General features: G+C 41.2%; 1 protein-coding gene across 1 annotated transcript; it reads left to right on the top strand.

Annotated features, from left to right (window-relative positions):
* The first annotated feature begins 2,292 nt into the window (after positions 1 to 2,292).
* sptlc3 (serine palmitoyltransferase, long chain base subunit 3) lies at positions 2,293 to 24,609 on the top strand. Its single transcript, XM_080036366.1, has 12 exons — positions 2,293 to 2,543; positions 4,711 to 4,902; positions 5,655 to 5,809; positions 6,693 to 6,841; positions 10,367 to 10,491; positions 11,884 to 11,977; positions 15,048 to 15,153; positions 16,621 to 16,840; positions 19,478 to 19,604; positions 21,537 to 21,672; positions 22,874 to 23,003; positions 23,185 to 24,609. The coding sequence occupies exons 1-12, from the start codon at positions 2,442 to 2,444 to the stop codon at positions 23,299 to 23,301; spliced, it is 1,653 nt and encodes a 550-aa protein (XP_079892492.1). The 5' UTR covers positions 2,293 to 2,441; the 3' UTR covers positions 23,302 to 24,609.
* Positions 24,610 to 25,452: the final 843 nt, after the last annotated feature.

The following is a 25,452-nucleotide window of genomic DNA, read 5'->3' as shown; positions in this document are numbered from 1 at the left end:
CTGCAAGTGCACCCACAACGAGAGACAAGCTCTCCATGACAGCAACAGGTCAATGTCAATATAAAAACACACAAAACCTTACACTTACTCTTATGACATCCTGTACATTCCGATTTAGTGTGCAGTGCACCCACACACAAACAAAAATAGTGAACCACAAGACCAATGAGTAGGTGTTGACCTTACAGTGACAAACGGTCTCTTTGTGTCAAGACAAAAGGGTAAATCTCAGAAATGCAGGTTGGTGTCAACAGCCTGGATACACAATTATGTAGGCTATACACGGCTTTTTTAATTTGAGCCGTGCCAATGACTGAATCTGATTTTGTTACACTTTTGTGAATCATCAACTAGATTGACAGTAAATTGTAGCACAATTTCCTGCTGTAAAACTGAGACATCTCTGTGCTCTGCAATAACAATGCAGTAGCTGTGTGTGGGCGTGTGATGTGAATAATTAAGCTGAGCTACACTTTATAGGCCTACACACAATTAAAAAATACAAGTTAAAGGTTCAGTAAGCGGAATGGTCAGTTTAGCTAACTTCCTGTCAGTTTCTGCAGTTAGCGCCACCCCCTGTCACCACATTAATGCAATGCGGTCTTCAAGCAGCGAGTTATCTACCATAATCTCAGATCCAAAAGTGTGATAAAACATGATAAAAACCATCAAAACAGACATTGGGAAGGATTTTTACCTGCTTCGCCATTGTAGGCGCATTCACCCATCTGTCGCTCTGCACGTGCACCGGCACTCAGACCCTGTTTCCACCTGGCATTAATATGTGGTTTTTAGGATCCGATCGCGCTAACTACAGGTGGAAACACGCTCAATGCGCATTGAATGCGCATTGAAATTATCCACATTCGGAGGTGGTTTGAGACCACTTATCCACATACCCAGTGGAAACGCGTATGCGCATTTCATGCACATTAGGCCCCGCCCACTCAACTGCGGCGAGTGACTGGGCGGAAACGCGTACTCATTCACGCGACAATTCACGTCATAAAAGCGCACCGTTGCAGGTAAACAGACAACAGAAAACAGAAAACATTGAAGATGGAGTGTATAAGCGGAAATGATGTACGAGCTGATTTCCATACAGCGCGGGGAATTCGAATCCGGATCGCAAACGCGCATAGAAGACGCATTGTTAAGGCCAGGTGTGAACAAGCATATTAGGCTACATTTACATATAACGATCGGATTCCTCAGAACCACATATTAATGCCAGGTGGAAACAGGGTCTCAGACGGCTGCCGGTTTGTAGCGTTCTCTCTTCTGATTGGATACCAGTTTCGGGATCCCCGAAAACTTTATTTGACGATTACATGCAGAGTGAGTGACTGAGGGGTCGGCTTAATGGTGCACACTATAGGCCTATAAGTGATCACTGTACGAATAAAGAGCGATTTCACACTTATATTAACATAAATAAATCGCTTACTTCATCTTTAATTTGTTGCAAAAGTATGCTATAAAGTAGGCTATAAAGTATGCTATAAAGTAGGCTAGCATTATAAACTATACTATGCAAAAAACTATACTTAAAGGTGAAGTAAGTGATTTATTTATGTAGCCTAAATAGCCTAGGGCTATAAGTGTTCAATCGCTCTTTATTCATACAGTGATCACTTATAGGCTAAAGTGTGCGCGTTTCATAAAGCCAAACTAAGTCACCCACTGTGCATGTAATCCGCAAAATAAACTTTTTTGTGAACCCACTACTGGTATCCAATCAGAAGAGAGAACGCTACAAACCGGCACCCGTCTCACTGACGGTGCACGTGCAGAGCAACAAATGGGTTAATGTACATGCGCCTACAATGGCGGAACAGGTAAAAATCCTTCCCAATGTCTGTTTTGATTGTTTTTATCATGTTTTATCACACAACGGAAATGAGATGATGCTAGATAACTCGCTCCTTGAAGACCACAGTGCATTAATGCGGCGACGTAGGGACAAGAGGGGACTGCTAACTGCAGTAACTGACAGGAAGTTAGCTAAACTGACCATTCCGCTTACTGAACGTTTAAATGTTTGTTTACACTGATGTAAAGATGGGAATAATAATAATATATAGGCTATTTTTTAAAGACAATAGGAAAATAAATTATGTAAATAAATAGGCTACATAATAAATTAACTGAATATTTTAAGTGGAGCTTTTTGACGGCTGCTCGCAAGTTTCACTTCTGGATAAAGGAGAAGAGGGAGTTGGCACCTTACCACAGTATGGATAAAGTTTCGATAGCTGATGTGAGTGAATTTTGGTCAAGGAGGCACTTGCGCAGGCTACCACACTTGAGGAGAGGCTGAACCAGAGCAATAAAAAATGAGGAAGTCACCTCTGTAAGTTCAAGAAAAGCACACCGGCTTTATTTGGCTACCTGACAGTCGAAGAGAGCAGACAGAGACTGTTGCTGCGCATTTTGAGAATATGACGAGAATGGCGGCGAACGGCGAGTTGAGACCACATTTGATCCCGAATGGACTCAAATGTGTAGACGTCAAGACAAATGGCTGTCACAACAACAGAGGGGTACGTGAGTCACTGTCAACGGCTGGTGTTATTCACTAAACTAAATTTGCGCGCGACAAATTATTTCGTGCACCTGCCTTTGCGAGTCATGCTTTTATATTATGTAAATGTATATTACCGCTTTGTTGAAGAGGTGCAAATGTTACTTGTTACTTGCATTTACCTGACAATACCTCTGTGACGTAGGCTTCCTTCCTTCCTTTTTAATTTTTTTTTTAGAGGCAGCATTGGCAGCCCACGTGAAATCCTATCAATACAACACTTAATGCTGTCAAAAGCAATGTGCATGTCGAAGTGAATTAAGTGTGACTGAGTACTTTTGGTCCCCAGTAGCATAGCAGCTCTTGTTGTAGGCTACAAGAAGTTGTGCCTCCTCTACTCTGAAAAAGTGTACGACCCCGCCCCAAAATTCTTCCTCTGTTGCAAGAACAGGATTTCTGGTTTGGTGAGAAAGATCACAGTATGTCAATGCTTGTTTGTACATTGTAGCCTATGCATGATGCAGCTTGTTGGTCAGAAAATTCAGGTTTTCTAGTCATCACGCACTCTCTACCAGATCCCCACACACGCACAGGCGCGCGCTCAGACAAACGCACACACTAGGTGAACACACAAACACCTCACTCCCCTTCTTGGCTTCCATGCCAAAACCCAAAGGGAACCACACATGCTGACAATTCTCACAAATCATTGCAACATTGATTGTTTCATATAATATTATTATGGTATTATATTGAAGTTTCCTTCCAGGTCAGGAATATTAAGCGTTTTTCTAAGCTTCAGTCACAATTTATTCTGAGTTAGCAAAGTGACCAAAACCATATGCTGTATCATAGTTCTGATTCCGACCATTGGAAACTGATAGTGAATCTGCAGTATAGTAGGGGCAAGAGTCTCAAATTGACATTGACTGACTGATGGTGAACTTTTAATTATTGTGCTATTGTTAGTCATACTTTTATTATAGCATTGTTCTTTAAAGGTGTTCATTAAACAGTTTGGTTTACAAACATATCCTAGTTTATTTATTTATTTATGATGATATAATTAATAATATATTAATATAATTCAATACTAAGAATGATATGTAGAGAAAATATGTTTTGTAAACTAACTGCAGGCTCTGCAAATGTAAACAAATCCTCCTCCTCTGAAAATGCATAGTGCACCTTTTTAATCGGTTAAAACATTAACTTGGTAATATGATAGAGCTAATAGTTGTGGGCCTCAGTCCATTCTTTACTAATGAAATTAAGCCATTAAAAAAAAAGTAATTGTTACATTTTGACACAAATTCTTCTTTGAGAAATAGCACAATATCTATCATCTAAGTATTTGTTAAATTTCAAAATAAATGCTACGTAATGCTTTCATCTTTCACTGGAATAACAAGTTGCATGAGCTCTGGTCAAAGAGGCGTGCAGGCCATAAATAAAGCTGAAAACTTGTAACGTTAACAGGAGATAAACTTTGTAAAAAGATCAAACACAAAATTAGAGGTGGAGCCAGCGATTCTGGATCTTGTTTTCAAAACCACATTGTTTTCAAAATCAGTCCATATCTCCTCATCATCCACTTCCTTACCATACTGTTTGTGCGCTTTCAAAAAATTCAGTGTTAACTTACATAGCCTAGGCTCTGTAAACATGCATCATGTTGCTAACTAAAGTGGGCCTGTCTCTTTTTGTGTACATACCAGTTTACGAAGCCTAGGCTGTGTATTTACACTAGATTTATTTTCAGCCCGCACACAGTACATACAACCTTCTGAGCCCAAATTGGCATTTAGGTAAAGAGAGATATCGCTTATGTGGGTTAATATCCACAACATCAGTGTGTCCAGAATAGTACCATTACATGTAAATTATTTTTCATTATTAAGATGTGAACAATGCAACATTAGCTTGTGTTTTTGCAGCTTTAATTTGGCGTGACATTACTAAAAATAGACTTTCGGTTTGTCCTGCCTCACTGTCGAATAGTATGTGTTATACTGTGTAAGTGCACCAGTAGGCCACTGTCTGTCTCCTTTTTTATGTAGGTTAATTGGTGTGCTGCTGACTGCAACGCTCCATTTGAAATCCAGCCACTTTTCTTCAAACGGTATTGTTTTCTCTTGTCTTCTCTGTGATATAAGACAAGCTTATGCTGTGCTCTTGTTGAATAGAAAAATGGCCCGGGGACTGGTGTCACCTCCAGGCAGCCCAGGCATGAGTCCTTTGAACAGGCGCCCCTCTACGTGGCTGTCATGACATACCTGGGTTTCGGCATTGTCACCCTTTTTGGCTACTTCCGAGATTTCCTCCGAGCTGTGGGCTTAGAGAAGTGCCACGTTGCCCAGGAAAGAGAGGAGCAGAAGGTAGGTAAAACATGCAATCAGCACAAAAATCAGGCCCTGTTTTATCCATTCTCACACACACACACACACACACACACACACACACTGTAGACGTGCACATGCACCGATAAAGTTGGAATAGGGGAGTGTGCACGCCTTGGGTGTCAACACATTTTGTTTCCCCCTAATTATTTCATTTTTTGCTCTCAGGCTCTCTCTCTAACTCCGACTTCTCCCTTCATGTTCGTCTGCACTATAATGTTGCCATGGGTGATAAAGGACACCACAGAGAGTATGTGTTGAGGACCTAATTAAATCTCAGAGGGTTCAAGTCCCTTCTACTTTTCTGTGCTTTAGATTCTAGATTAGGTCTGAACGCTACCACATGAGCAATTGAAAGGTTTGATTTTGTGAAAATAAAAAAGAGTAGTGTTGTTAAGGGTTGTGAAGAGTCTTGACTTACTATGAAAACATATGGTAAATGTAAAGCCGGCAGTACTATGCCAAGTTCAACTTAAAAGATCACAAGACAATTGCAAAACACCCCATGAAGACTGAAGAGAACTCTTCTGTTGTTCATTGTTGTATGGGGGATGGACCCAATATAACGTGTTCTTGGAGGGTTTTTTAGAGCACAGAACACTTGTCATGTGGATGAGTCCCTAATTACAAGTCAATCATTGTCAATGTAGTTATTGTTTCACCACACTTGTGACATCCCGGTACTGGCTTACTGTGCTTGTGGTGAAAATGTTCATCTTTTGCCCTTATAGGACTTCATACCACTTTATCAAGATTTTGAGAACTTTTACACTCGAAACCTGTACATGAGGGTAAGAGATAACTGGAACCGTCCCATATGCAGCCTGCCGGGACCTGTCTTTGACCTGATGGAGAGGACGTCTGATGACTACAACTGGACATTCACGTACTGTAATCCAGTCATCTTTGTCAATCACACAGCATATCAGGCACATACTAATAATACTCCTCATTTTAAGAATTTACAAATCGTTTTCAAGCGTATAGGCACACCAGTAATTATTTTTTTAACACAACCATCTCTTTTGGGGCTACAAACTACAACAATGAATTAAGGTGGTTACATCTTTATTATACTATCTATGGGCTACATCAAGCTCATCTGAGCCAGTGGGGAAAGATGAAACTAGAGCGCTTAGGTATCCGCATCAGCAAGGACAATTCAGTACTGAATCCTTAAACAATTGAAATACCCCGGAGCTGCACACAGCAGGGTCAGGGAATATATTATGTATGGAAATATTATAAAGCCATCAGGAGAAAATATTTCCATATGAATCCAGAGAGGGATAGGTTTGTAGTTGAACATGTTTAAAAGAGGTTTAATGTGACTACAAAACCTCAAAATTGGGCAGTCACTTTGTCCTTTATCATAAAATATTGTGAAAAATTAAGAATGGGTTTTGGTGTGGAGTTGAGCAGTGAGAAGAAATAGGTCATTTGACATGTGTACCTGCTTATTATACAGCATGCATAGTCTTTTGAGTGAATGAGTGGAGAATGTTTGATTGTGTACAAGATAAGTGTCCAAGGGAATAGGAAATTAACAGATGCTGCTTCCACATGCAAACACTGCTTTCTACCTTAAATTAACATTGTTATAATTGCTTCTTATGCACAGAGCTCCACTTACAAAGAAAGTTTATCATCCTCAATTATATTTAATTGGATTTTGATTACTTTTTGCAAAATCTAATTAATTCTGAGTGTGTGTACCTGTTGGAAAAAATGAAAAGGTTAATTTATTCCAAATGTTTACATGTTTGCAGGTTAACCGGGAGGACAATACACAATGTCATCAACATGGGCTCTTACAACTACCTCGGTTTTGCTGAGAACAACAAGGATTTCCTGAAAACTGTGGCCGACAAAACGCGCCAGTATGGGGTTGGAGTCTGCAGCACAAGGCAGGAAATGGGTGAGTTTGTGGGTGGCCAATTTGCTGATCTTCTGAGGGAAAATAAAATACAGTATATGTGGCACATGTATTTTTAAGCTGTTTTCATTTTAGGTTTTGGAAAACCTGTCTAGTTCATAATTCGAGCTAAAAAGCATATTATGATTATTTGTCTTAATCTCACAGTGTTTCAAATTTCATTGCGCATCGTGCCTTTGTTTTCCAAGTCTCTGACCACCCTGTCAACGCTGAATGGGTGAATAGAGTGTCAAACCAGAAATAAAACCCACCACACATATGCCGTGTGCCATCTTTTAATATCTTTCTTTGTGAATTATACTGCCCGGGTGTTTAATTATCTTTCGGTGGCGGCAATGTTATATGAATTATTCAGCCCTTTGCTGAATTTGAGTGTAAGCCGAGATCATTACATACTGGTGGAGCTGAGGAGTGATGGTGGAATGTAACATCATGTAACATCATGTAACACTCTGGACATTTGTCAGGATGCGAAAATGAATTCATGTGATGGAAGTGTTAGGAAAGGCAAGGATCAGAAAGATGGATATGTGGCTTCAGATGAATTTTTTAAAGGGTGTTTTTTCCTCTGAACTTCAACCCGGCCTCTGATCGTGTTTAAGTGGCTGTGTGAGCGCTGGATCTCATTTTTACGACATAGCAAGTGAAATCTTTCCAAAAGGCCATCATATCTTTGTGTTCATCAGTCAAAACCTGCCTATGGGCAAGCACTATGGAACTCATTTGACAGAAAGCAAAGCTTATTTGAGAGGAGTCGTCCCTTTCGTCTTTGTCAATGATGTTTATGGCCCTCCTGACACACACCGCCCGCTGTATACAGTATCTACTGAGAGCAGTCTAGCAGAAAGTGAGCTCAGAGCAGGGCTGAGTCATGTCATGTCAGCCGTTTGACAACAACAGAGTAAACTAGAGGTATTAAAGGGCATGTGATCATTAGTTAGACGTATGTCAGAGTGAAACTATTTCCCCCTCTCTGACACACACACACACACACACACACACACACACACACACACACACTAATATACACACGCACACACACAAAACACTCTCACACATACACTCTTCTGCAACATCCATTATTCATCAATGTGATTTATTTATATGTTTATTTCTCTTTCAAAAGGAGACTGTTTTTCCCTTGGTTTATAATCCCAGTTTTTAGCTGGCTCACTGCTAGGGTTATAGGAATAACAAGCATTTCTCCCATGAGACCTTATTAACCATCAATTATTAAAGACCTCAGTATCTCTGTAGTAGAAGTGACGCCATCATCCCCAGTGTTTTGGTTCACATGCAGCGATTTGTATTGGTGATACAAGGAGGAAAAAGAAAATCCAATTTCCCGAATGCATTTTTTCATTGAATTTAATGGCACTCAATTCTTATGAGTTCCATTTTTGTGATGCCATTTTTTTTCCAAATGTTTCATGTCCTCTCTCTCTCTCTCTCTCTCTCTCTCTCTCTCTCTCTTTTTCTCTCTCTCTCTCTCTCTCTCTCTCTCTCTCTCTCTCTCTCTCTCTCTCTCTCTCTACATTATCTGATATTAGATTCTTTCAGAAACTGCAGTTCAAAAATCGGCTTTTGGGTTAAACTCCCTGAGAAGTCCCTGAGATTTGTACACAATGTCGTGTGCAATTCATTCGGTCATGTTGAGTTCAAAAGTAACCAAACGATTATGAATATTCAAAAAAACTATATATGCAAATTCACAGAGTGCAATTTGAGGTAACATTTTAAATAGGGATGGGAAAGCAGATACAAAGTGCAGTGAAGGCCCACCCTCTGAATAAACATACATGTCAAACATTCATTGAGTCAACTCAATGGATAGCAAACTGTGCCCAGTTTTCCTGCAATCATTAACATCCAGAAAGATAATGATGTCATGCATTACAAATTCATCATACATTGACAATAAGTATAAAGTGCAGCTACTGTGTGTACCAACATGTGTACAAATATATATACTCATTTAAAAGGGCTGTTTTGCATGTTTACATATAAAAACTAAGCCAATTTGATTGTACTTGTGTGTTGACACTCCAGACAGGGTTGCTTATAGAAATGAATAACTATTCCAGGCTTCGTCCATTCTTGTCTTGTTGTAAAGGCTTTGAAGAAGAAAAAAACAGTTGACAATGAGAGACGGATTTAGCTTTGAAAAATCTGCTATCACAAACTTTATTGTCTCTCCACCGCACCACTTCCCAACTTGGCAAAGAGTCGTATATTTTTTACCGTCAACAAGCTTTGCTGATAGTGACGGATGAATGGTCCCCTTGGTAATTCAGATGGACATGTGACTAAGTTTAATGAGATGCCGCTCTCTTTAACCTGAAGAGTATCCAGACCTATAGGGCAGCCTCATGAGGTTAGCATATCAATAAGGAGGCAGGGCATCTCTGTAAAGCCACCGCTAAGTAAAATGTTCTGTATAGAGAACAAATGCTAATGCAGTCTGATCAAGAATCTGCACATGCCAGCAGGGGCTGTGAGCCTGAGTGGTTGAGGAAATGTATGAATCGATCTGACTTTGCGTTGTTTCTGATGGAAAGCCCAGAATGAGAATCACTGTAGAGACGGAACTGCTGCTTCACTGTATTATGGTTTTATACACATCAGTCAATAGCCAGTCAATTTTCCAGTCCTTCCTGAAACATTCTGTCCGTTTTGACTTTTTAATGCCAGCTCTCTGTGGTTACTAATCATCGTTGATTATGACTACAACTGCTAATATTCCACTTAAAGGTTTATGCTATTAATGCATAAGTCATGATGACTGAGTGCCTCAAAGACATCACAACATCTCAAAACCGGGATTTGTTTTTATTTATGTTGCTGATGGATACTAATTTGTTTACGTCTTTTTTTTCAGTTTTTCAAAGACTTATATAAATATGCTTTAATAAACATATTCTCACTCAGAGTTATAGATGGCAAGATAGATAGATAACTCTTTATACTAAGTACTGAGTCTGTCAAACACATATGTTGTTTATGTACCTTTCATTGCCCACGTCTCTCCCCCTGGCTCACTATTTTTACAGTAATTCCTTTTTTTATCAGCTGGCCACTAGGGCTGAACCAAAGTTCACCTTTATTGCACAGAAGAACACAATCAGGCTAAAGACTACAATATGATCAATTGTCTGAGTGAATTCTGGGCCCCGCTTGACACATCAGGTTGTAACCACCTGCACAGGTCCCAAAATGTGTCGAAGAACCATTTTAGACCTTGCCTTGATGAAAACGGGTTCATGAACTAAATGACAAATTTACCATCTTGATCTTCGTAAATCTCGCTAAAGAGAGATTGACACGATACACACCAAATGATGATTTTTTTTTTGCAGCTAGTCATATTATTTATTTATTTATGATTTATTTTATCAGGAGGCATCCATCTCTGTCAATACTTGTGACTGAATGACAGAGACCAGAAAACTGAAAAGGTACAGTGGTTTTGTCAAGGTGAGTTACCTTTTTGTGATTTCTGTCTTGTAGGTAACCTGAGCATCCATGAAGAGCTGGAACAACTCGTGGCCAACTTCCTCGGAGTAGAGTCCTCCTTGACCTTTGGGATGGGTTTCGCCGCCAATTCCATGAACATCCCTGCGATTGTTGGCAAGGTTTGCTATTTTACACTCTTAAATGCCCCACACATACACTATACATGGGGAAATCCTACTTGTATAGGGTTGTGATTTTCACAGCACAGCAGAAATTAATCTCATTAGTCTAGCTTTTGTTCCCTTATTGCACATGGACTAAATTAATAACAGTCAACTGAACTCAGCTGAGAAGAACTCCCGACCCACCCCCATTAATTAAAATCCTAATTAGACATTACAGTAGCCACAAGGAGGAGGCTCTGGGCATCGCTGCTTTTTCAGACACATAGACAAGGACGGGCAGGTTTTTGTTAAGAGCTCCACCCAAGGGTATGATTACCCGTACTCTGGGTGGCTCGCAAAGACAGCCACGGGTTACCGGGGGCAACACACAGCATGAAAGTCTGTGATTGGACTGGACAGGAGGAAGGGGATGTTGACTGTTTAAGTGATGAGGACTGGGGTCGTTTATACAGAGCAAGAGGTGTATATCGGCCCCATTGGCTGCAGCCCCCTCCTCCTCCCACACACTAACCCTGCAGTGGCTAGGGGGTCAACCCGCACTGCCAACCCTATCCTACAGGGACAGGCTGTGCCACGGCAGGCCTGGCTGTGCAGGCACTAGAGCTACATTAGAATGACAGCTGCTGGTAGACCAGGGACCAGGCCAGCTGGACCTCAGGGCCAAGCCGAGGATATCTGTCACTGAGACGGTGTCAACATAACCCGCTACAAGAGTTCATTCAAACTAATGCAGTCAAATGCTCGGAGCTCCAGTGTTAAATATGCTAATGTGCCAGGGAGAATTTTCCGTGGAAACAGCTGAATTCATTTGCATGCTGATCTTGTACGGAATATGAAGCACCATAGCCTCCATTATGAAAATTGTGATGTGAAAAATGACAAACACAATACAGTACATGCAGCTATCATACACAGAGGGCCCAGACATAGATGATTATGATTGAAGCATGGACGGGGGAGCAGGGTAGGAGGAGCAGGCTGACATGTAATTGGCCTGGTGGATCCTTTTATAGCAACTGTTACACTGCCTTCTATAAGGACACAGCACAAAGCAAGGAAAACATATGAAACGCATCCAAAACAAGCAATCTCTCAGAAAGCATATCAAATTGCATACAGTATGTGGGTAGCACACACTGCCATGAGTTTCATCCATATACGGTTTTACTGATAATGGTGTTTCCAGTTTACATGATTCTTCTGTTCCAAAGAGAGCATAAACAAGCATAAACCATCAAATCCAACATGCCATCATATGTTATCAATGCCCCATAATACACCATGAGTAATCAAAGATCAGTGAAATATAGACACATACGTTAATGTAGGGGAATTGCAAAAAAACTGGACATTTCAATACAGTCTTGTTTTCTCACTGTTTTCCAGGGCTGTTTGATACTGAGCGATGAGCTCAATCACACGTCTCTCATTTTAGGGGCCAGACTGTCAGGAGCGACTATCCGGGTGTTCAAACACAACAGTAAGTCCAGCAACTCTCCTGTTTAGAACACAAGTCACATTGTTTCGCCTTACAGCCTTGAATTAGAAGCAATGAGATCTGTGTTTGTTTCACTTAGCCAAAATCGTTGGTGCTTAACATTCATTGCTCCCGCCAATCAAACATACTTAATAGCACTGTGATGTACTTTGCCGTGGATTATCTGTTCATTAAGTTCCTATTTGTTCTGCATCCGCTGCTCACATTATGCAATTTGTTTTTGTTTTCTTGTATTCATTCCAAACTATTGCTGGTATGAGAAACACATTACTTTCTGCATTGTACAGGATTTGCCTTTGGAAAGATGTACATTCTGTGTTTAGAGCAGAAAATGTAAAAATCTTTAATTAAATGGATTCAGTGTACAGTCACGACTGTGCAGCTAAACAGAAGTGGACTTAAAACATTGTGAAACTACATCTCGTGGACAGATTCTAATGGAGAAATATTAAGCTTGAATGATACAAGATTTATCGTGCCTGCATCGGATTCATCCACTTTCAGCAGATGGGACACATGAGCCAGTCCTCTGGCAGCAAATGTGTACTGACAGTTACAAGCAGAGTCAGTTATGGGTTTCTGTAGGAAAAATCCCAGGGGCCTGTCTCAAGGCAAAGAGCCCTCAGGCACCTGAATAGCTGACCCCTCCCTGCCTCTATACCTCCAGTACCCGACACACATACTCTCTTTTAACTAGTACAAGGCCGATATTTACTAAGAGGCTCAAATCAGTCCACTTAGCCATGACGATACATGAGTTAAAGGATGTATAAATAAACTTTGTTATTTGGTATTTGAAATGTTTGAGTTGTGAAACTTGGAACACAGATGGAGTTTCATACCAGAGAGTGGATGAACCGGTTTGTCCCGCCTAGCATTGTCATTCTTCTATGTTGTGAATACTTCAAATAGGCATGCATGCATAAAGGAGGCTCCTTTTTCTAGGATGCCGTTCCTGTTCTTTCAAATAATGTAATGTATAATTGGAAGGTCGGGCTTTTGTCTGGTAAGCAAGGCTAGTCGTATTTGTGCACCCCGAGGGCCAGTGCTAGTTTAATAGTTATGTTGTGGTTGTTTTTTTTACACACAACTGTATGCACCTGTCAAAGACATCCATCCTCATACAGTATCTTATATCAGGTCGTGGCTTATCTTAAATCAGTGCTTCGTTGTGTAAGAAATCTCTCCCTCATGTCTGTGCACACGTCAAGCCACTGTGGATTGCTCTGTCACTGTCTGGTTGACTACAGATAACATTAGGTGCTGGTCTACTGAAGGGCTTCAGACAGGCATTTTATCAGAAGTTAAGTAAACCTGTTTTGCGCTCAGGCAGCGATATTTATCGTTTATGACAGCTTTCTAGTTATGAGGGTTTTCTTGCTGCTTAGCTGGAAATGGTTTGCATTGCAGTCATACTTTGTCTAATGTACTAATAAAATGCAGCTATTCAACACTGCCATCTGCTGGTGTGCAGCAGATGATCATAAATAGTGTCACCATTACCTATCATATGGTCTCAATGCCACAGGGACATCATTTAAAGACAGCCCTATATTTAGATCAATTAGTAGTCCTCCAGTAGCCTGTGCACATTATTTCCTATGTGTAGTTTGTGGAAGGTGTTTCTGGCAGATAGAGCAGGGCTTTGCTCTTTGAGCTGCCCTTCCCTTTCGACATTGTTACTCTACTGATATTGTTATTTGCTTTTGGTTGTAGTTCTTTGCAAGCTACACTTTTAGTTTAGCTACACTTTACGCTGTTTGTTCATATACATTTCATTTAATTTCATTTAACTTTTATTTATCCTCGAGAGACCAATTGAGGGGTGACCCTCATTTACAATGATGTCGAGTTCAAAGCAAATTCAAAGGAAAAACAACAATACATAAACAATATTCAATGCAAAAACATCAAATACACAACAACAGGTGAAGAGAAAAAAACACAATTGAAACATTTACATAGTGGTGAAGAGTGGCAGCAATTAAAATTAAATGGGTGAAAGTACAATATAGTCTAATTAAAACAGTTACAGGTAGAGTTTGGCAGATTTAAGATAGTTTGTTTAAATTGGTTAAAAGATATGAAGGTATTTAGTTTAATTTGTTGCTGTAAGTTGTTCCAGGAGTCGGGGGCACTGAAGCTAAAAGCTGTCTTTCCCAGCTCAGACCGGGCTTGTGGGACATAAAGCATAAGCATGTCAGTGGAGCGGGTCTGATAAAGCCCATCTGAAATTTGCAGCATTTCTGTTAAATAACGAGGAAGCTTCCCGGTCAAGGCTTTGTAAATAAAAATGTGCCAATACATATACATGTTTAAATGAATGTGTGAATGTCATAATGCAAGTCCAATCTAGTATTGCAAACATTTTATGTGTCAAGTGTCGTCAAAACTGAAATATCAGTTTGTATAGTGCAGATGAGAGTTGGTCATTCAATTCCAGCTGACACAATGTTCCAATTCTTAGTAGATCTTTATTGCTTGCAAGCAAGAGCCTTCATCAGCGTTCACAGGGAGGACTGCATATTTGACGACTGTTAACAACACATTGTGTAGATGTTTTCACTTACAGCATAGTTCAACTTTGCTTTACCTTAGGCTTCATTCCCCCATCGCATCTCACCCATTCCAGTCATAGACAACCTTGCTCTGTCATAACATCCCAACTATTCAGGTCTTTTCATATATTACCTCAACTGTCGTCTAGCATATGTGTCGCACACATAAACCCCACTCCAGGTCAAACTCTTTTTCAATGAGTTTTACCTTATTTAGTTTAACAAAACATGACACTATTACAAATATACTTGATTTTTAATAGTAATTTCTTACATTTTTTTCCTTAATGAGATTTCATTGTAGAATTCTGGCCTGCTTTTTCAATCTCTTAACCTCTCGTGTGTGTGTGTGTGTGTGTGTGTGTGTGTGTGTGTGTGTGTGTGTGTGTGTGTGTGTGTGTGTGTGTGTGTGTGTGTGTGTGTGTGTGTGTGTGTGTGTGTGTGTGTGTGTGTGTGTGTGTGTGTGTGTGTGTGTGTGTGTGTGTGTGTGTCAGATATGCACAGTCTGGAGAAGATGCTAAGAGAAGCTGTTTGCTCAGGTCAGCCTCGAACCCACAGACCCTGGAAGAAGATCCTCATCGTGGTGGAAGGCATCTATAGGTAGGCTATAATTTTAAAACTGTCACTTATTCACAGAGACGTATATCTTGGGTCAACTGAGCTACTATATCAATCTTTGTAACTATGGGCTTCCAGGTGAGATTTTCAGTGCCAAACTCACATTTTAATTTGTAACCTGAGGAGAGCATCCAGCCTGAATTTGGCAGTTCCTGTAATGATCTCTTTGAATAGTTGTGTGTGTGTGTGTGTGTGTGTGTGTGTGTGTGTGTGTGTGTGTGTGTGTGTGTGTGTGTGTGTGTGTGTGTGTGTGTGTGTGTGTGTGTGTGTGTGTGTGTGTGTGTGTGTGTGTGTGTGTGTGTGTGTGTGTGTGTGTGTGTGTGTGTGTGTGTGTGTGTGTGTGTGTGTGTGTGTGTGTGTGTGTGTGTGTGTGTGTGTGTGTGTGTGTGTGTGTGTGTGGCTGGGTACTGTAGTATTACAGGAGAGAGTAGAAAGGTATATTGTGTCTCTGCCGGCAGACACACACAATACTCTGCCGGCAGTGAGCTATCCCGGGCCTTGGTGACCCTCTCCATCTGCTCATTAGCTCCAAATCAAGGCCAAATAGAGCTACAGAGATTGACTTGGCTACACCCCCAACTCCAACTGTTCATCACAGCCATTTTCTTTTTTCCTTTCTTCCCTCTTTTTGCCCTCAATCGCGCCTTACGTTTCAGCCCTTCTGAACTAAAACGTTGCTTGTTCATTAACACATTTATTCATGGTCAGGAGTGAAGTTCACTTAATTGTTTAATGAGAATGTACTTGAATGAATGGTGGAAAAAAATTCAATATGTCCCTCAGTGGGTATTAATGAACTATTATTTCAAAATCATTGCTGGTAATAAGAGATACAACTTGAATGAACACCATACATCAGGCTAAAAGAAGACATAAAAATAAATGCCGCCTTTTATGGGTGCCACTGAAAAAATAATGTAATGCTCCATATATCGCCTCCCTGAAACATCAAAAGGCATTGGATAAAGAGTAAGCACGCTTTAGCTATATCCTGGGTCCTCCTTTGATGTCCACATCAGTCCTGGTAAAACCCTGTCTTATGTCATTTGGGTTGCGGAGGAGTTCTCAGCCCGAGCCCGAGATCTGGGATTGCTCTGTCTGTTCCCCAGCCATGCACTCACTCACTCACTCAGGCTGTTTATTTGTAGCCTTAGAAGGCGTGTGCTCCAGAGAGGGAGGAAGAGATGGCAAGAGAGGTGGGAGCAGAGTAAAAGAAAGGCCGGAAGAAATATTTTTGGCAGATTGGGGCAGGTCAAAGAATATGCATTTACAGATTTACACATGTTTTGCAGCGGATCACTTGTGCCCGGGGTCAGATTATTTCTTACTTTTTTTTTTTTTAAATCACTTCCAGAGTTTTGTTTTGTAATTGATTAAATACATGTGTGTCTGTGTTGCTGTTGCTTTTATGGCTGTATTGTGAGTGTGTGTGATTGTCTTTGTCATTAGCATGGAGGGCTCAGTGGTGCGGCTCCCTGAGATCGTGGCTCTGAAGAAGAAGTATAAGGCTTATCTGTACCTGGATGAGGCCCACAGTATAGGAGCAGTGGGAGCATCGGGGAGGGGCGTGACCGAGCTGTTTGACGTGAACCCCGCCGATGTGGACGTGATGATGGGCACATTCACCAAGAGCTTTGGGGCCGCCGGAGGCTACCTCGCAGGAAACAAGGTTTGGATTGTTCTGTAATATTGATATAATGACATCACAGTTTTGTCCTTAAGATTGTATGTGAAATTTCATAACTTTAAAAAAAAAAAGGTTTTATGGATTTAATAATTGTATACCGTTTTGTTCTGTGATTTTCCCACATGTGTTTATAAAGGTTTTGTTTTGATTGCAGTAGAGTGCAGAGAGAGAAGGAAAATGTGAGGCAAAGGAAGCAAGGCACATTTCAAAAAGGTGAAATGCTTTACATAAAACTAGATATAAGAGAAACACGGGGCAATCATAAAAACAAAAAATTATTGGGTTTAAAAAGAGTCAAATACAAGAAAAAGCTCAAATTGAATCAAACGGATTAAACCCAACGGAGGCCAACTATAGTGCACTGGAAGACATGAATGAAAATTGCAATTTAATAAAAGATACAGGCAACGGAGAGAGGGTTTAGCCTTGATTAAAATAACTGAGAGTCGGAGCAGATGTCAGGCTTACTTGGGGTTTGTTCAGAGGGGGTGGGGGGGGGGAGGGGTGTATGCAATACAAGTCCTTATCGGAACGCTGTTGGTGAAGTTACAACATGAAGAATGCTAGCTTACCAGCACAGCCCAGACTGTATGCACCCATGATATGAGAGAGCAACCTGTCGCAACAGCCAATGGAAACAACAGCAACACCTCACCTGTGGAAAAACTGAACTTGTAAACACTGCGGTAGATATACTGTATGTTGATGGAGCTAATGTCAAGTAAATTATTCTTATAGCTATGGTTACATTGCCATTATTGGAAGAGCAAATAACTGAGTGGACTTTCTCATACTGACTCATACTGATATTGTTTGAAGAGACCTGACTATCATTGTCTGTGTAACAACATCAATGCATTTGGCTCGAAACACATCACACAAACTATTTTCAAATGCGTCTTTACCCAGGCCTGTATTAAAGCTGTATGGGACTCAATCATACACACCTACATACATCACATCCTACCTCTCTCATTGCTCTCACGTGTCCCACAAATGTTCCGCAGGCTGTGACTCCCCGGCCTTTGTAATTCCTTTTTTACTCCATTAAAAAGTACACTTAAGTACATAACCACACCGGTTTTTGTGTGGCAGTTGATTAGAAAGCATACGGAGAAAACGGCCATGTTGCTTGAATTAGGTATACGGAGAGGGGACCCTTCCTGCCGTCGCCTTATGTTGGCTCAGCCCTGCTCTTGCCATAATAAGAAGGTAAAGCTTGGCAGAGGGCCAGCCCCTTCTTGTGGCAGCCGTCGGAACTGCGCGCCAGATTTAACAGGATGACTTTTAACAAGCATGATAATGTTTGAAGTATGAACACTCTGCCTTGTTTGACAGCTGGCTATAGTAAACTCCTGAGAGGAAGGGGGCAGGAAGCGAGGGGAGAGAAAGCCTTTAGATTTGACGTATTTGTTGTTGTGGTGAAATCCCCTCTAAATCCTACATTAAGTGGAATCGGGTTGACTGACCAAAGACTCTGCAGATGTGTTTCTGGAAAACAGTCATGGTATATAGCTATTTTATGAGGGCACCCAAAATAAATACGCCAATAAATACATTCTAAACCCCTTTAATTCGCTCCAACCTTGCATGAAGGAGGCTTAATACATTTACCCTTCACTGGAATTAGTTTATTAAATACATCCGTTGAAGAACCAAGTGTGTATGTGAGTGTGTGTACTGCTCTGGCACGGCTCCTACCCTGTGGCATTGTGGACGTGTATCGCCACATCGGCACTGCGGCCACGGTGTGGCTGAGGAAACACTCTGAGCTGTCACTCCACGCCGCAGACGTGAGATGTATCTTGGACATGTTCTCTTAACTGGTTTATCTTGGTCGCCACCAAAATCCTCCTGGGGCCCTAAAGCGGTGAAAAGCCCCTGCCTTTAAATGAAAAACAGATGTCAGGTTGTTTCAGGGTTCCTATCCTTGCGTTTGGGCATTTCCCCCTAAAATCCCTTCCCCTCTTGTGCGCGTGTGCGTGCGCGTGTGTGTGCGTGTGTGTGTGTGTGTGCCACAGCCGCCGCCCAGTGGGGACAGATGGCGGTGAGTGGAAATGGTGGCCAGACAACATCTCCGGCTATACGTGTCATCGCCCCACACCCGCTGGCCGCACAGCCACTGAGTAGCAGCTCATCACAGCCCTGGGCCGCTCCAAAACCTCAGAGCACTTTGGCAACACGTGCACTAGGGACCCATGACCAAGTCAGTTTTCTGAAAATCCTGCTCTTCTCCTGACAACCACTTGCAAAATGAATCTACTGCCAACATATAAGAATAATGCGCATGAAGGTCCTCATTCTGGCTCACTTCAGTGTTGGTTCTTTCTTAAATTTGTAGGAAATTAGAGCAGGAAAGGATCCACGGCCTATTTCACAATCAATGCCAAGGTAGTTGTCACAGTGCCAGAGAAATGACTGGAGGTATTTCAATTGATTCTCAGGTGTTGACTGTACATGTGCTCGCTCTAGTGGTGGCAAAATAAAAGTGCAGGGGCCACACCTCAGTTACATAAAAGATCTGAATTAGGAGTTAATGTTATTGTACAATCGGATTTTCTCAACGTTTACAAACTGCATAGTATTTCTGTTGATTATCTGTGTATTTCTGTATTACAGGAGCTGGTGGACTACCTGCGCAGTCATTCTCACAGTGCGGTGTACGCCTCGGCCATGTCCCCTCCCGTCACCGAGCAAATCATACGTGCCATGAAGTGCATCATGGGAAAAGACGGCGGCACGGAGGGTGAGTGTCTGTCTGAGTTTGTTGGCGGCTCCTTTCAGTGAATGTCACCTTCGATTTCAGTTTTGTTACGCGTACTCGTCAAACTTGACGTCCTTAACGCAGACAAATATTGAGGTTGGCTCATAAAATGTTTTACACCTTTTGTATATTTTTTATGAAAAACAATAGCAAACCAAATCCAGAGGACAATACCAATGTTAACTTTGGGAGTAAGTCCAGACCTGCGGGGAAAGACAAACAGCTGCTTGGTCAAAAAGAAATGTGGGAGCAATTAGAGGGGTCTGCTGTGGTAGAGAGAGAGAGGGGGGTGCAGTCCCAGAGCACACGTGACCCTGACGTTGAGGAAATCATTTTCATGTGTGCGTTGTGAGGACCGCTGTACCTCTGAAAAGTTTCTGCCCTAATGGCATCAGACACAAGGGCAGGGAAGTAGTAATTACCAGACCAGTCGCAATACTGCCAGAGCAATTGTGCTTGAGTTATTGTAGTTGTAGCTCTGCTAGTCGTTGTGATAGAAGGAGTATTAGCAGGAGTGGAGTTGGTACATGTTGTGGTGGGGGTAATAGTGGTAAGTAAATGGCAGATTGTTATGTACTTTATACACAAATCTACAGGGCTTTAAGTTTGCACCACGAGGGGAAAAAAACAACCGCTATGTAAACTGTGTGGCACAGATAAATACACAACATGTCTGTCGCAGAGTGCTGTAATGGGTTCATCACTCCGAGGACTTAAGCCTGGTGGCTTACGGTTAAAGGTATATTGTAGTTTCATGCAGAGATGAATAACTTTCTCATCTGGCTCTGGGCCAGGCATGCTTTGCATCTGACGTAGCCCAGTGAAATAGCTGTTTTGGGGGGGGGGGGGGGGGGGGAGATCTGTCTTGACCTGTCTTAACGAGAGGAGGGAGAGCAAACAGTGCAGTTTTTCAAAACAACAGCTCCGATGTCCCTCACGTCACAATAAAAGTCCAACCTGGCAGGAAAAGTCACATACTCTCTGTGTGTATGTCTGATATTGTATCACTCGATAAAATTCAATAAATTCCCCCTCGTCTCTCTTGTTGATGTTGAATTTCACACTTTCAAGCAAACCGGTGGTAACTGCTTTGAAATAGGGAGAAACTCTGACAGGCAGCAACATTCACACATTCTCACCTACTCAGATGATTTCTGTGTCTGGCAGCAGGTTCTGACCTCTTTGCCCTCTATCCTAGCAGAGAGAAACAATTTACAAAATGGGGCGTGTGCTTTTGAGCAGATGCCCGACTGTTATTTTTGCGCTCGCTCTCTCTCTCATTCTCTTTCTCCTCTGAGATAAGGGGTTTAAAGTGCTCTCTTACATCCCCATGAAAGAACTGCCAATCTGTTCCCAGGTAATCAGGGGGAAACAGAGCTGTGTTCCAAGGCTGGGCCATGCCAAAATTCAGCTACAGCCTCGGAGAACAAGGCTCCCCAGCCATTCACATTATTTGGAAACGCAGGGGGTTAGAAGGGCAGGACGCCTCCGCTGCCTTTGATCTGTTTTAATACATCTATCTGGAATACATGTGATACTTAAGCATTATTTGTATTCCGTTTCAGTCATGGCTATGCTCCAGTCACTCATTTTGCTTGAAATCCAATCGTATCCAATTTGCAAACCCTCATTTTGGCAACATGCAAGCGCGTATACCATGCCGTCAGGCGGACAAAACTGAACCATCTGCTGCCGCAGCTGAGTTTTAATCATGAGCTAGTTCATAGTGGAGGCTGGAATGGCCCAGATGGAGGTGCAGTATTCAGGATGAGATGACACTGCATTAACACTACATTAGCTATTATTTACAGGTGATTTACCTCCCTGCAGGGGACAGCCAGAATATAGGGGAAAAGAAGAGAGTTGGTGCTTTGCTAATGTTCAACTGGTGGTGTCCCTTGTTTTTATTTGCAGGCATTAGACGGATCCGCCAACTGGCAGAGAACACCAGATACTTCAGGGCCAGACTGAAGGAGATGGGCTACATCATCTATGGGAATGATGATTCACCTGTGGTTCCAATCCTTCTCTACATGCCAGGCAAAGTGGTGTAAGTACACATCAACCAGCACCAAAATCAATTGAGCATCATAGACAAGGGTAAAAATATCAGGATTTCATTGTGAATAGACACAATTTGATTTCCGGATGGCTTGTTAACACAAGCAGTCTCAGGTTACCGTGTACCATCTCTAAGTGATTTGGATGGCTGCCATACTACATCCTGAAAAGTTTCCATGAATCAGTAGTGTAGACAGTCTGTGCATACTGGGTTTCTGTAACCACTTAAGAGAGCAACATCAGGCATTGATTAGGTTTAACCATAGTATTGCTTGAGCCACTCAGGCATAATCAATTGGGTATAAAGTGTCTTTCAATGCCAGTCACCATTAATATCCATGAAAAGGCCAATCTGACCCAGTAATTGCCATAATCAGAAGCTAATATCATATATATTGTTGCAGACAGTAGTAGCTTCATTTTAATTATTGACGTTTGGATTGATTGATCATATTTCTAAAAAATAAAAAATGTTTTTCAGTTTTAAAAGAATGTATTCTTGTAATAACACAGAAGTGCATTCGTGAGGCATTCCATTTGTAAAAAAAAAAGGGAAACAAGGGAATGTATCTGTAGCTACTCTACTGCATATTAAATCCTCTTTTGACCATTTCCTTCTTACCCTTATTATGGTGAGGGTATTTAGTAAAGTTTTTAGATAAAACTGTCTGAATTTGCTGCGTCAGAGTCATTCAACCATTTTCATAGCACTTTTTAAGGTTTGAACTCTTCGAAATGGCATCTTCACCACAAAATTAAGCAAAATGAGGAGTTAGCCACAGCTTGGCCTCACTAACGTACGATATGCTGCTTCTGGCATTTAGAATTGTTCGTTATGTCCTCGGTTTAATTTATGGTGCTTTGCAGAAATTATAACTATTATAATTATAGCATTCTTCATGAGCTTTAATGTGATGACGCATAGAGACAAATGCTTCCATATTCTGAGGGTCACTGCACACTAATTTGAATAGTTGGCCTTGGTGATGGGACATTTTATTTCAATGATTTCTTTGAATATAACGAATATACAACATTTAAGGTGGGTGCATTACATTTTGTTCACAATTCTAATGATCACCATCACAACTTTAGGTTTTATGAAGTGATTGTCTCTAAAGTCATTAATGTTCTTGGATATATTTAAAAAAAAATTATTTTCATGATGATTGTTATTTGTTGCTGACCAGGGCTTTCGCTCGAGAAATGCTTGAGAGGAAAATTGGTGTGGTGGTTGTCGGCTTTCCAGCCACCCCAATTACAGAGGCCCGAGCTCGCTTCTGTCTGTCTGCATCTCACACCAGAGCCATGTTGAACCAGGTACACACACATACTGTGTACACACACACACACACACACACACACACACACACACACACACACACACACACACACACACACACACACACACACACACACACACACACACACAAATGTACCAACAACCCCCTGAATCAAGCATACACACACATGCTCTGAGACCTTTTCCTTTTGTCCTCAGGTGCTCCACCATTTGAACGAGGTGGGAGACGATCTCTGTCTGAAGTTCTCACGGAAGACGTACCCCTCTTGGTCTGACCCCCACGCCGAGACGACACACTCTGAGCGTGGCAGCTGATATGACCCTTAACACCTTCATTTCACAGTGTCAAGACTAAGTCCAAGTGTCCATGCCTCAGCAGACTCATAAACACACAACATGTCCAGTTAACACCAGTGTCCCAGCCCCGAAGAGGGGGCCAAATGTTTGGCAGCTGCTTTTTTTTTTTTTTTTACATATGTTTATAAAAGACTGTGATTTAACAGAACACTTATTTTTGCTTTTTCACAAAAAAAAAAAAAAAATGAACATTTGAGTACATGCATTAAATAATTGCACAAGCATTGCTGGATTGGTGTCAATCTCAAAGCACTGTGTAAATATATTTTTCTTTTTATTATTAAGCTTTATATATTTTATTTTGAAAATCTTAGATCAAAAAGGGTCCTCGCCTTTTTTTACAAACATTACTATTACTGATGTATATATTAAGATGTTGGAATCTTTTTATGAAAGCATTTTTCTTGCTTCTCTAAATTTGATATCAGGTACCATTTTATATTTAAAAAAGAAAGTTGGTGGTAGTTATTAGTAGAGAATGATGCTCTCTCTAAGGTTCACTCTAAGAATTTGATTTAATGGAGAATTAAGTGATATTTTGTCAATACGTGTTAAATCACTCTATTTTCATACAGCAATCACTTAAACTATATGTTCAGTTCATTACACAGGTCTCCCAGTCATTCAGCTTTGAAGTAACTAGCAGATAACATTTTGAGTATCCCGCTCGTTTTTGTCCAATCAAAAGACAGAACACTATAAAGAGGTGGCTCTCTGTGCTCGTGAGCGGCACTATCTGAAGAAGACGGCTAGGCGTTCATGTGGTAGTGACGAGGGAAGGAACTGCTAACTGCAGTCACTTACAGGAAGTTAGCTAAAAGGACCATATCACTTAAATGGTAAATGGACTCCACTTATACGGCGCTTTACCCTGTTTCCTGTCCCCAGACTTATAGCTCTTTACATTGTTTTGTACACATTCACCCAATCACACACACATTCATACACTGATAGCAGCAGCTACCACGCAGGGTGTAATCTAACAGGAGCAATTTAGGGTTCAGTGTCTTGCCCAGGGACACCTCGACATGTGTCGGGGAGATGGGGGATCGAACCACTGACCCTGACGCCCGCTTATCCACTCGCCACAGCCGCCCACATACTTCTCCTTTATGGAGTCCAATTTATTTACCTAACATTAAGTAGTCGTTAAAAGTAATGGAAATAGCATTTATTGTTTTGAAAATTTCCCCTCTGATGTTCTGCTGCCTTTCCAACCTTTTCATTAATCTGAATCTTATTTTTCTCAATAAAATACAAATGCCATGCAATAAAAAAAACTTCCTAAATGTGTTTTGTCTGAATGCAAGGCTTCTAAAAGTCATGAACTTTCCCTTTGGAACTCTGTTAATTAACATAGGCATTTTTCTCCACACAGCATCATATCATCTCAACCCTACTGTAAATAATAGATCATGCAGCAATTACTTATTTGACATGCAGTTGAATCTCAACAATCCTGGCTCAGAATACAAAAGTGTGTTATGGCTTGTCTTGTGGCGAGACTATCCTTTTATCCGCTTTTTTTCTTTTTACCAAGTCTTAACAGCTCAATTGTTGATATTTCAAAAGACCTGCTGTTCTTTTTTACACACACACACACACTGTGCAACAGTTGCAAAGGTAAGCATGCAGAGTATGCAGCACCTGAGCCAACAGAAACCTAACCTAGCAATTAGCGCTCAACTCCAAATTCTCGTGGTATGGGGTAATCATTTGATTAACACAGGAAGGATTATAGATGGATGACAAATGTGTTTTCACAATGTGTCAGATCGGGTCTAGTCGGCACTTGTTTGCCCTCGGGATGTTACTATGTTTGTGTGTTTTCCCCCTCACCATAAACAACACAGTGATAACCACATTTTACAAGATGGAATTTAAATGCATTATGCAATCATAAGTAAAACCATGCTAGATGAAGTGCAAACATACTGAAAAAAAGTTGAAGGCACTATACTGGATCACTTTGTTCTGTTATTGCACATGCACATCTGGCTCCTATAGCAGAAAGAGTTTTGTCAATACTCAAAACTGTGAAGACAAACCAGTGTATAGTGTCCCACACAGGAAATAGGAAAAGGTGGCCTTAAATGTTGCATTGGGGTG

The sequence above is a fragment of the Ammodytes marinus genome (assembly GCF_949987685.1).
Source record: "Ammodytes marinus genome assembly, chromosome: 11".
In the NCBI taxonomy this organism is placed as follows: domain Eukaryota; kingdom Metazoa; phylum Chordata; class Actinopteri; order Uranoscopiformes; family Ammodytidae; genus Ammodytes; species Ammodytes marinus.
This window is presented reverse-complemented; position numbering and strand designations above follow the sequence as displayed.